Below are 12694 nucleotides of genomic sequence, written 5' to 3'. Positions count from 1 at the left end.
CTCAGAATCGGCCTGGGCCGATGCAGACGCAGGCGCCGCCACCACAAAACACGGGTGCTGGAGGTGTTTCAGGAACACCCCGGGGTCAATGGGGAGATGATGGGTACAATGCCTATGGAGATGGCCAACACCGAGGTTCTTCGTTGACTAGCGGTGGCCGAGGATATGCATGGTAGGGTGACAGGACGGCGGAGAGACCTTTTCTCGGTCCTCCGTGTGTTTTTGTTGAGGGGGCGTCTGGCCCGGGCTATCGGCAGCGGGGAGGCTACCGCGGTCACCGTGGTGGTCGAGGTGGTCGGTTTCGTCAACGGCAGCCTCCTCCGCCTGTGGTCGTCGGGGCGACTACCGCCACTGGGCTGCCGAGGAGCCGGTGATGTCCGGTCAGGCTATGGATGTGGGGTCGGCGCTCACTAATGCTGAGATACCCGGAGTGAGACCACGGTGTCGGCGTTAGTGGAGGCGACAGAAAGGGCTGACTCGGACAGGGCGTCCAAGTGGGCGCGCAAGAAGGAGAAAATGTTGTGCTATCGGTGTGGAGAGAAGGGTCATTTTATTGCTGAGTGCGTGTGTAGGATCGAAAGTATGTCTAGGGGGGGGGTGATTAGACTACTTGACCAAATAAAAATCTAGCCTTTTCCCAATTTTAGTTCTTGGCATATTTTAGCTATCTTAGCACAAGTCAAACAATCTCCACACAATTCAAGCAAGCATGCAAAAGAGTATATGAGTAGCAGAAAGTAAAGCATGCAACTTGCAAGAATGTAAATGGAAGGGTTTGGAGGATTCAAACGCAATTGGAGACACTGATGTTTTTGTCGTGGTTCGGATAGGTGGTGCTATCGTACATCCACGTTGATGGAGACTTCAACCCACGGAGGGTAACGGTTGCGCGAGTCCATGGAGGGCTCCACCCATGAAGGGTCCACGAAGAAGCAACCTTGTCTATTCCATCATGGCCATCGCCCACGAAGGACTTGCCTCACTAGCGGTAGATCTTCACGAAGTAGGCGATCTCCTTGCCCTTACAAACTCCTTGGTTCAACTCCACAATCTTGTCGGAGGCTCCCAAGTGACACCTAGCCAATCTAGGAGACACCACTCTCCAAGAAGTAACAAATGGCGTGTTGATGATGAACTCCTTGCTCTTGTGCTTCAAATGATAGTCTCCCCAACACTCAACTCTCTCTCACAGGATTCAGATTTGGTGGAAAGAAGATTTGAGTGGAAAGCAACTTGCGGAAGGCTAGAGATCAAGATTCATATGGTTGGAATAGAATATCTTGACCTCAACACAAGTGTAGGTGGTTCTCTCTCAGAAAATGTGTATTGGAAGTGTAGGTATGTTCTGATGGCTCTCTCCACGAATGAAGATTGGGTGGAGGGGTATATATAGCCTCCACACAAAATCTAACCGTTACACACAGTTTGCCAAACTCGATGGGACCGAATGGTTAAACTCGGTCGGACCGATTCAGCAAACCTAGTGACCGTTAGGATTTTCGGTGGGACTGAGAAGCAACTCGGTAGGACCGATATGGTTAGTGTTAGGGCATAACGTAATCTCGGTGTGACCGATTACAAAAACTCGGTGGGACCGATTTTGGTAATAAGCTAACCAGAGAGTTGGTCAGGTAAACTCGGTGGGACCGATTCGCTCATCTCGGTGAGACTGAAATGTTAGAAAAGGGAAACAGAGAGTTTACATTGCAATCTCGGTGGGACCGATCGCTCATCTCGGTAAGACTGAAACGTTACGAAGGGAAACAGAGAGATTACAATCCCATCTCGGTGAGACCGAGATCCCTATCGGTGAGACCGATTTGCCTAGGGTTTGTGGCAGTGGCTATGACATTTGAAACTCGGTGGCGCCGGATAGAAAGAATCGGTGGGGACGAGTTTGACTTTTGGTTTAGGTCATGTGTGGATGTGTGAAGGTAGTTGAAGATTTTGGAGCATATCACTAAGCACTTTGAGAAAGCAAGCCATTAAGCAACACCTCATCCCTCCTTGATAGTATTGGCTTTTCCTATAGACTCAATGTGATCTTGGATCACTAAAATATAAAATGTAGAGTCTTGATCTTGAAGCTTGAGCCAAACTTTTTGTCCTTAGAATTTTGAGGGATCCACTTTCCTCATCCATGCCATGCCATTCATTGAGCTTTTCCTGAAATATTAATCTTGGAATAATGTTAGCTCAATGAGCTATATGTTGTTAGGAATTACCAAAACCACTCAGGGATAGTTGCACTTTCAATCTCCCCCTTTTTGGTAATTGATGACAAGTATAGATCAAAGCTTCGACAAATGATAATAAGAGTGAAAGATATTGTCGCTTTGAGAAGTATGTGAAAAGCAAGAGCTCCCCCTAAATTTGTGCATATCTTAAGATTTGCTTTGGACTGCAAATGCACAGTGAGTTAGGATCATGGGTTACTCTTCCATGTCACATACATCTTGGTGGAGCGCTCAAAATGTTAAGAATTAAATACATGCACTCAGCACCAAGCAAAGTGAATGATCATATAAGGATAAGTAAGATAATATCATCTAACAAGCATAAGTGTAGCTTAGGCTGGTCACAATGGGCAAGAACATAGTCTAGTAACTTACACACTTTCCTAGACTATGTTACTACCTCCACAGTGGGTAGGAACATCTATGTAGTGTCATGCAACAATGTATTTATTATGTTATAGACTCATTGTTTCTTGGAGTGTGTGATGTTCCGGTAACTTAGCTAGTTACCACAAGCACCTCTCTCTTCATTAAATATGTGACACATAAGCAAAGTTGTATTGGAGTGTGTGATGTTACTCCTAAGTTCCTCCCCATTGTGACCAGCCTTATGATCAAGCACATGATCATCAATGTCTCACAGATAATAGCATAGTATCTGAAGCAATCAAAAGCAACCAAAGTTCAACCAAGAAGACAAGAGAGAACAAAAGCAAACTCTCTCCTCTCTCTCTCGAAGCCTATGATCTATACATTTTTCTCCCTCTTTGGCAACAAGTTACCAAAAAGTTCATAGAAAATGCATAGCACTAAAACGTCTCTCAGGCTTGGTCTTCAGGTGGTGGTGTCCGGAGAACTCCAAGAACGTAGGCTTCAGTCGAAGTAGATGGAGCTGCTGGGGTAGGTGCTGGAGCTGGTGGCACTGAAGCTGTAGCTGGTGCAGATGAAGTGGCTCTGGTGTCTGTTACTGGCACTGCAGTTGATCTCTGAGCTCTAGGCACTCTGGCAAATGCATCAGTGGTTGTGGTGCCCTTCCTCTCCTGCATGTCATCCTGTAGCTACTCCACAACAGACTGAATCTCAGCTACTTTGACATCTAAATCATAGAATTTTTGTTCCATGATTCTTTCCAGGCTCTCCTGGTTTTGAGTTAGGGTGGCCAACCCTTTCTCAATCCTCAGAGTTGATGCTATCAAATAACCAAGCTGGTCCTGCTTGCTTTTCAAAAAGTACTCAGATGCCTCCTCTTGAGTTGGCATCTTGGCAGCCTTCTCTTGCTTTGCTTTCTCCTTCTTCTCTTGAGTTTGTACTGATGATGGTTCATTCTCATTCATCACAACTTGATTGTCCTTGAAGTCTGGGTAGATAGGCAAGTGTTCCTTATCCAACAAGTATGTGTCTGTGCCCATCTTTGAGTTTATCAACTCCTGGATCTGTGGGGCATATCCACAACTTCTCTTTTGGTCTGCTGCTGTCCTCTTGATAGTCTCAACCATGAGGCTCATGACCTTGAATTTCTGTGGCACATCAAATATCTGTAGCAAATTAATTGCATGCCCTTTGATCATGTTGTGGTCACCTGACTTGGGCAAAAGAGTGTGCCTTACGATCTAGTTGATCGTTGGCAATCCTGATAGAAGAAAATGGACTGACCCAAACTTGAAAGTCTCAAGAGCTTTGTCTGGGATTTCCTTGTACATCTGTGACATGGAATTGTGATCCATCTTTTTCTTGGCATAAACATCCAAGTCATCTTCACTTTCCTTTGGGGCATTGATCAGATTGGCCCATTCCTCAATAGTTGATTGGTATCTCGTTCCTTCAGACATCCAAACTATTCTGCCATTTGGATAAAAATTCAATATTTTTCGTGCCTCTTGTGAACTTTGCAATGAACATGGTCATTTAAGTTATACTCCCTCCGTCCGAAAATACTTGTCATCAAAATGGACAAAAAGGGATGTATCTAGAACTAAAATACATCTAGATACATCCCCTTTTATTCATTTTGATGACAAGTATTTCCGGACGAAGGGAATACTACATTATACTAATAACTAGACTTGGGTAAAAGACTAACTTACAAAATATTCAGCATTCTAATGTTTCTGTTTTTGAGAAAGCGCAAAAGCCTCATGTTTCATTCCATTGAAAAGTTAGAAGAGACACAGTACGCCCCAAATGGGCCAGAAAAGAAAACCATTACAGTCTGACCCGTGGGCTTCTAGAAATGAGAGGTGGTATGTGATTATGTTTGTATCAACATTAGAAATTATTTTAAGACATGATGGCAGAAAGCTTCAAAATCAATAGTAAACAGGATTTGTTAGCATCCACAGCTCTCAGTTGCAGAACAGAATCATTTGGCTGGCGAAAGAAGCAATAGCCTGAAAAGGAAAACCAACCTATTGGGATGCTAAACTTCACCAAAAAGAACTCATCGATGTTTGAGAATCAATTATAGTCTACCAAAAAGAAATAGCACCGTATGAAAAACATGAAAAAAAGACTGGTGAGCAGGGCCACAGTTCAGAACCTCTTCTATGTTATGGTTTGATGCGACATAACCATGCTACTCACACTGTGGCCTGTGGGTGGCTCAAACTGAAAAGATGGGGATAAAATGTTGAACAAATAAGAAGTTCTGTGTTCCTTGTGGGTTGTATCTTGTTTTCCAATACATAAAAATGCCAGCTCTAAACCATGAGTATCCAACAAAAGGAAACATGCCTGATTAAATGAAGAGCATGTGGTAGCCAGCAGCATTCCACTAGATAACAGCTTGAGCATGCAATTGTGTCAAGATCCACCACCAAACTACACCATTCTTTATTAGCCCTTGCTGGCAATAAGTGGAACATGACAATGTGATGGTTCATCTCAAGGACAGCAGACATAATAAAAAACTGCAGTGAACATGAGACGACTTTAGTGTTGTGATCTCTATGCTTCTGTCAAGATCTTAAGGCATAGCAGACAGCATCAGGGAGATGTAATGGCATGATTCTTCATGTTTACTAATCAGATGCTAAAGTACATCTGTGCACTTATTTGTATAAATAGGCGTCAGCGGAACGGTAGATACATCAAACTAGAAGCTCTTCCTTCTTCCTCTCTTCGACCACAATACAGAGCAAATCTTCAAGCTCAGACATGGCTTTCCACCAAAGATCGACAAGTTTGCCTTCTAGGCCTCACGTCAGTGAGACCGAAGTCGAGCAAGAACTCCACAGCCTAGAAGCAAGCATCTCTTCCTCCAATTCCATCAGCACGATGTGCGTTGGTCTCAGGAGTCTTGCAAACATCTACGATGCTCTTGAAGAGATGATTTGCCTACCAAGCAACCAGGTTTGCTCCTCCCAGCAGAGGAACATATTGGATGGTGAAATTGAAGGTTCTCTCGAGCTGCTAGATCTGTGCAGCGCCATGCAAGAGATCTTCGTCGAGGTGAAGGCTATCATCCAAGAGCTGCAAGTGGCTCTAAGGAAAGGCAAGGATGCCGCCTCTCAAGCCAAGATCCAATCTTACACCCGCTTGGTAAAGAAGGCCAAGAAACATTTCAAGAAGACTGCAAAGAAGGCTCCTGCAGCTTTCAGGATAGTCATGCTGTTGGTCAAGGCCAGAGAGATCTCTGTCTCTCTGCTGGACTCCACACTCCATCTCTTGTCGAAGCAAATCGAAATGCCTAAACAGTCTCTTGTTTCCAAGGCATTTCACAAGAAGAAGGCAGCTGTTTGCAAGGAGGAGCAATTGTCAGGGCTAGAGTGCAGTATCGGAGATCTCGAGAGCGGAGTAGGACATCTGTTCAGGAAATTAGTCCAGAGCAGAGTTTCTCTACTCAACATCCTTAGCTCGTAGATACTCCCAAGTCACTCTTGACACTCTGATTGGCATCCACCTTTTAAGGAATAGCTGATCTTCATACAGTTTTCCCATATTTATACACGAGATAGTATAAATGTAAATGATACTATAGAAAGAGAAACAGAAGTTTTGATCCATTTCACCATTTCATGCTTGATGTGTGTTTTGTGAGTCTACTATACTTTATTTTAATGTCCTTAGTTAGTGGATCTTGCTTCTTGTGCATGAAACATGCCAGATCAAAGTCACAAGGTCTCAACTTGCTGTTAGCAGAATCAATCAATTTTATTATCCAGATTCTTTACCACCACCACATGTCCACATGGCTGTGCAGTCTGGCACTAGAATTATATATATAGTTTCATATAGCAAAGTCTAAACTAGTACTCTCAAGTTTTAACATCGTCGACATCTATATCATTTAAGCATTTAAGGTGAAAAAACAACAAAAACATTTATCTTAGAAGCACAACCTTTTGCATGTCCTACAGGATTAACAATAATCTGAGCAAAGCGTAATCCAACCTTTTGCACTGATATTGTCATGTACAGTAGCCTTATTAATAGCCTTTCTGAACAAGGGCTTGTGGAATCGGCCATTGAGTAATTTCAAAGCAGGCCATGTAAGCCTGGTATTTTTTGTTTCAGTGCTGTGGCAAAGGGTTTGTGCAGAGCTGCGCGATGGGAGGAAGCTGGGGAGCTGATATCCGAGATGGCCAGAAAGGATTGTCCGCCAAATGAAGTGACATCAATATACTAATCAATTCCTTGTGCCAAAAAGGGCTTGTCGATCGTGCAATCTAGGTGCTCGAGCAAATGCCAAAGTATGGAAGTACACCTGATATTTTTTTGACCGGAAAGTACACCTGATATTTTCATATACAATGCTCTTAACAATGGCTTTTCTGAACAAGGCTGTCCGGATGATGCCCGCAAGTTATTAAGCACTATATCGTGCAAGCCTGGTGCCGTTTCCTATAATTCTACATTGAAGGGTTCGTGTAGAGCTGAACGATGGAAGGAAGCAGAGGAGGTTGTGGATATGCTTAGAAAGAAGTGCCCTCTAAAGGAAGTAACATTCAATTATGCTACTCAATTGTTTATACCAACCAGGTTAATTTGAGTCAACCTTTGAAATCTCTTGAGAAAATGCCAATAATATAAAGTTATGCTTGGTCATCTACACTGCCCCCGCGAAGGGCGCTTTTGTAAGCAAGAGTCTCAAGGATGCCCTGAGTTATGAATCAGTGCACTTGTGCAGGCCTGCCACAGTTCGCTCTTATGCTTCAAAGGATTTGTGTAGAAATGAGCAACATGTAAATGCCAGAGTTTCTGGTTGAGATCAGCGCCGGGAGGGTAATCCAAATAAGGCCTCTTTTGGTTAGGCTGGATATAGCCAGGATCATGGCCTGATCCACGCCAGTGACACAAAACGTGATGTAGGCAACCGGATGAGGGGGAGGGGGGGGCAGAGTCGACAGAGCCTACACCTCTGGCAAAATTTTAGTTTCTCCTTTCCCCATCTCTCCCTTCTGATTCTTGTGTTGAGCGCCCCTGATTCTCCTCTTTCCCCTGCTTGAAAGAATTGGCGGGCATGGATCCTGGGCTGGAACTAATTTATTATGTATCAATATGATGTACTGCATATTGCCGCTTTTACTAGACATGCACATGCCTGTTTTTACCAATTCATGTTTGTCTCCTGTATTCAGATTTCAGAGTAGAATCAGCTATGTACCTTGCTTTTGTGAAGAGAAACTGTCTTTAGTTGAACAAGCGCTGCCGATGCCATTCTTAGAAAACTGTGTTATATATATACCTATATAGATGCGCTAGTTCTGCTTGCTTTCCTTCTCAAAGTATACACCAAGAGCCTGCATAATGCATCCTCATTTTTCGCAGCTTCTCATCTGTTTGATTTACTGTTTCTGCAGATATTGCAACTACTACTAGCTGGAGGGAGCTTGTTGATTAAGGAATGTACTATATTTTGTTGTAAGGAGAAAAGTCAGTTGCAACAAAGAATTATTTGATTTTCTGTCAGTTACCAAGTGATCTCAGATGTTTTGTTCTGTCTGAAATGGTTGAAATATTTAAAAAGCATTGTACTTCTGAGTAATTCTGAAAATCCATGGTTTCCTTCATATCTGGTTCTTCTCATGCGCCATCTCCACGGGAATTCTGGATGATGAGTATGTGTTATAAACTTATAATCCAAATACCTGCTCGGTCAGCTTCTGAAGATGGGAAGTTCAGAGTTCAAGCAAACAAAGGTATCTTTCTGAAACAACACTTCCATTTCTTTGGCTTCTTAATCTTGTGCAGTTACTTGACAGTTCAAGACTTTTCAATTAAAGGGCTCAGGAGTCTTATACTTTACAACATTCTATTTATTTCAATCATTTCTTGGATGATCTGCTACGCTTTTCTTGATTGTATCAATCCGTTATATATTCGGTAATCAAACCAAGTAAGTTGACACAGTATACCTACAAGTAGGTTGTTCTAATTCCATGAGATGTATTAGTTTCTATCTCTGACCTTTAGAAAACATACATGCTCATTGAAACTGCATTGCTAAAAAAATTAAACAGTAGAGAAAAAAGGAAAATAATCAAGTCTTGAATTTTCTGTGTCCAGGAAGACTGTAAAAGTGAAACAATGTAACCTTATGGAAATTTGACCTCCCAAACTAACCCATTGGATGACCAGACCTGGGTAAAACACCCACTTACAAAATTTGCAGCATTCTACCGTATTTTTTTGGTTGAGAAAACGCAAAAGCCTCAAACTGACCAGCAAACAGGATTTGTTAGCATCTATACTTTGTGATGTGGCAAGTGACAAATCTTTCATTCACAGAACCGAACCATTTGACTGGCAACAGAAGCAATGGCCTGAAAAGGAAAAAGAGAGAATGTAAAAAAAAAAAAGAGCTCCGTGTTTCTCCAGCACATAAAAATGCCTGCTCCAAATCTTGAGGTTATCACGAATATATCCAACAAATGTAGAGCATGCTGGTAGCCAGCAGCATTCGTCTAAATAATAGCTTGAGCGTGCAATTATGTCTGACCCACCACCAAATTATACCATTCTTAATTAGCCCTTGCTGCTATAAGTGGAACACGGCAATGAGACGGTTCATCTCGAGGGTAGCAGACCACAATATAAAATGTAGTGAACATGAGACGACTTTGGTGTTGTAACCAATACACTGCTGGCAGATCTCAAGGCATAGCAGACAATATGATGGAGATGTAATGGCATGATTCTTCATGTCTACTAATCAATGCTACAGTACATCTGTGCACTTATTTGTATAAATAGGCGTCAGCGGAACGGTAGATACATCAAACTAGAAGCTCTTCCTTCTTCCTCTCTTCGACCACAATACAGAGCAAATCTTCAAGCTCAGACATGGCTTTCCACCAAAGATCGACAAGTTTGCCTTCTAGGCCTCACGTCAGTGAGACCGAAGTCGAGCAAGAACTCCACAGCCTAGAAGCAAGCATCTCTTCCTCCAATTCCATCAGCACGATGTGCGATGGTCTCAGGAGTCTTGCAAACATCTACGATGCTCTTGAAGACATTATTTGCCTACCAAGCAACCAAGTTTGTTCCTCTCAGCAGAGGAACATATTGGATGGAGAAATGGAAGGTTCTCTCGAGCTCCTAGATCTCTGCGGTGCCATGCAAGAGATCTTCGTCGAGATGAAGGCCATCATCCAAGAGCTGCAAGTGGCTCTAAGGAAAGGGGATGTTGCAGCTGCTCAAGGCAAGATCCAGTCTTACACCCACCTGGCGAAGAAGGCCAGGAACCATTTCAAGAAGGCCACGAAGAAGGCTCCTGCAGATTGCAGGATGGTCATGCTATTGGCCAAGGCCAGGGAGGTCTCTGCCTCTCTCCTGGAGTCCACACTCCATCTTGTGTCGAAGCAAATCGAAATGCCTAAACAGTCTCTTGTTTCCAAGGCATTTCACAAGAAGAAGGCGGTTGTTTGTAAGGAGGAACAATTGTCGCAGTTAGAGTGCAGTATCGGAGATCTTGAGAGTGGAACTGGACATCTGTTCAGGAGATTAGTCCAGAGCAGAGTTTCTCTACTCAACATCCTTAGCTCATAGATACTCCCAAGTCATTCTTGGCGCCCTCCGATCGGCATCCGCCTTTTAAGGAATAGCTGATCTTCATACACTATACTGTATAAATGTACATGATACCATAGAAATAGAAAGTGAAACCAAAGTTTTGATCCATTTGACCATTTCATCCTTGAAGACGTGTTTGTGATCCCAGTTTTTGATGCCCATGGTTAGTGGATCTTGTTCCTTATGCATGAAACATGCCAGATCAAAGTCACAAGGTCCCAATCGATCAATTTTACTATCCAGATTCCCCACCACCACCACAGGGCTGTGCACTACTCTGGCACTACAACTGAGTATATCATTTAAGCATTGAAGGTGTCAAAATAAGAAAAAAACATTTACTCCAGAACCACAACTTTTTGCATATTCTACAGTATTAACAATAATCTGAGAAAGACATAATCCAAACTTGCCAGTGCACAAACTTTTTCGTCACTTTATATGCTCATTCCCGGGGTCTCTGAGAATCAGTTAGTACGACTAAGAGGTTAGATATTAAATGGTCATGCCGCTCACACGGTGGGTGGCTGAAAGCCTCAAGCTGAAAACAGAATATGGGGATAACATGCTGAACCGCTAACATGGATCTTTTGCAGTGGATCTTGTTTCCATGGCCTAAACATGCCAGCTCTGACTGTTGAGGCTTTAACCTGTAATTTGCAAGAGTGCCCACCAAGGAAAATACCTTATTAAATACAGGTATGTCACAGCTCAATGTTAGGTTAGCGACCCATTAAGTAATTGCATGGGCGTGCAATTATGCTGAAATCGACCATCAGACTAAACCACATCTTTTTGATTGCTTCTTGTTGCCAATTGCTGGAACATGATATTGTGATGCCTCATCTCAAGGACACTAGGCACAGAAAACAAAATGTACTAAACATGAGAAGACTTTAGTGTTGCGATCTCTATGCGTCTGCCAGATGTCAAGGCATAGCAGACAGCATGTGGCCGATGTAATGGCATGATTCTTCATGTCTACCAATCAGATGCTACAATACAGCTGTACACATCTTCTGTATAAATAGGCGGCAGCAGAACGGGTAGATACATCAAACAAGAAGCTCTTACTCTCTGCTCTTCTCCTCCTCTCATCAACCACAAGGCAGCGATAACCTTCAAGCTCAGATATGGCTTTCCACCAAAGATCGACAAGTTTGCCTTCTAGGCCTCACGTCAGTGAGACCGAAGTCGAGCTAGAGCTTCACAGCCTAGAAGCAAGCATCTCTTCCTCCACTTCCATCAGCACGATGTGCGATGATCTCAGGAGTCTTACAAACATCTACGATGCTCTTGAAGAGATTATTTGCCTACCAAGCAAACATGTTTGCTCAGCCCAGCAGAGGAGCATGTTGGATGGAGAAATGGAAGGTTCTCTCGAGCTGCTAGATCTCTGCAGCGTCATGCAAGAGATCTTCGTCGAGATGAAGGCCATCATCCAAGAGCTGCAAGTGGCTCTAAGGAAAGGTGATGATGCAACTACTCAAGCCAAGATCCAATCTTACACCCGCTTGGTGAAGAAGTCCAAGAATCTTTTCAAGAAGACCGCGAAGAAGGCTCCTGCAGATTGTAGCATGGTCATGCTGTTGGCCAAGGCTAGAGAGATCTCGGTGTCTCTCCTGGAATCCACACTCCGTCTCTTGTCGAAGCAAATCAAAATGCCTAAACAGTCTCTTGTTTTCAAGTCATTTCAGAAAAAGAAAGCAGTGGTTTGCAAGGAGGTGCAATTGTCAGGGCTAGAGTGCAGTATCGGCGATCTCGAGAGCGGAGCAGGACATCTGTTCAGGAAATTAGTCCAGAGCAGAGTTTCTGTACTCAACATCCTTAGCTCATAGATACTCCTGAGTTACTGTTGACGCCCTTCGATTGGCATCCGCCTTTTAAGGAATAGTTGATCATCATACAATTTTTCCCATATGCATACACTATACTGTATAAATGTACATGATACTACAGAAAGAGACACCAAAGTTTTGATCAGTTTGGCCATTTCTTCCTTGAAGATGTGTTTGTGATGCTTTATGTTGATATCCTTGGCTGGTGGATCTTGCTCCTTGTGCATGAAACATGCCAGCTCAAAGTCACAAGGTCCCAACTTGTAGTTAGCAGAATCATTCAATTTTATTACCCAGATTGTCCACCACCACCACATGGCTGTGCAGTCTGGCACTACAATTGAATACTCAAATATTAACATCGTTAGGATCTATATTCATTGAAGGACTGAAAGTGAAAAAGTAACGAAAACATTTACTCTAGAACACAACTGACTTCTACAGATATTTCATGGAAGATGAATATTCGATTGACCATGATAGATTTCGGACATACCATATCTTAATGTTAACACATTAATAGCAATAGAATCTCACCTGTAAAAGGGAAACATTTTGCCTCATCAAGGCAGGGGGCATAGACATTGGTAATATACTTCTGTTTATCCC

General features: G+C 43.1%; 3 protein-coding genes across 3 annotated transcripts; all 3 read left to right on the top strand.

Moving 5' to 3' along the window:
- Window positions 1–5284: 5284 nt before the first annotated feature.
- LOC119270493 lies at window positions 5285–6246 on the top strand. The gene has a single exon (XM_037552496.1). It carries the CDS (start codon window positions 5391–5393, stop codon window positions 6093–6095), a length of 705 nt encoding a protein of 234 aa, XP_037408393.1. The 5' UTR covers window positions 5285–5390; the 3' UTR covers window positions 6096–6246.
- Window positions 6247–8369: 2123 nt separating this feature from the next.
- On the top strand, window positions 8370–11214 carry LOC119270488. The gene is made up of 2 exons (XM_037552492.1): window positions 8370–10946; window positions 11100–11214. The coding sequence occupies exon 1, from the start codon at window positions 9519–9521 to the stop codon at window positions 10221–10223; it is 705 nt and encodes a 234-aa protein (XP_037408389.1). The 5' UTR covers window positions 8370–9518; the 3' UTR covers window positions 10224–10946; window positions 11100–11214.
- Window positions 11215–11355: 141 nt separating this feature from the next.
- LOC119270487 lies at window positions 11356–12209 on the top strand. Its single transcript, XM_037552491.1, has one exon. It carries the CDS (start codon window positions 11381–11383, stop codon window positions 12083–12085), a length of 705 nt encoding a protein of 234 aa, XP_037408388.1. The 5' UTR covers window positions 11356–11380; the 3' UTR covers window positions 12086–12209.
- Window positions 12210–12694: the final 485 nt, after the last annotated feature.

This window comes from Triticum dicoccoides, chromosome 3A (genome assembly GCF_002162155.2).
Source record: "Triticum dicoccoides isolate Atlit2015 ecotype Zavitan chromosome 3A, WEW_v2.0, whole genome shotgun sequence".
NCBI classification, from domain to species: Eukaryota; Viridiplantae; Streptophyta; class Magnoliopsida; order Poales; family Poaceae; genus Triticum; species Triticum dicoccoides.
Note: the sequence above shows the minus strand (reverse complement) of the source record. Positions and strands in the feature narration are given on the sequence as shown.

Excerpts from the sequence above, each read along its gene's own strand:
- LOC119270493 (XM_037552496.1), top strand. The coding sequence starts at position 5,391 with ATGGCTTTCCACCAAAGATCGACAAGTTTGCCTTCTAGGCCTCACGTC.
- LOC119270488 (XM_037552492.1), top strand. The coding sequence starts at position 9,519 with ATGGCTTTCCACCAAAGATCGACAAGTTTGCCTTCTAGGCCTCACGTC.
- LOC119270487 (XM_037552491.1), top strand. The coding sequence starts at position 11,381 with ATGGCTTTCCACCAAAGATCGACAAGTTTGCCTTCTAGGCCTCACGTC.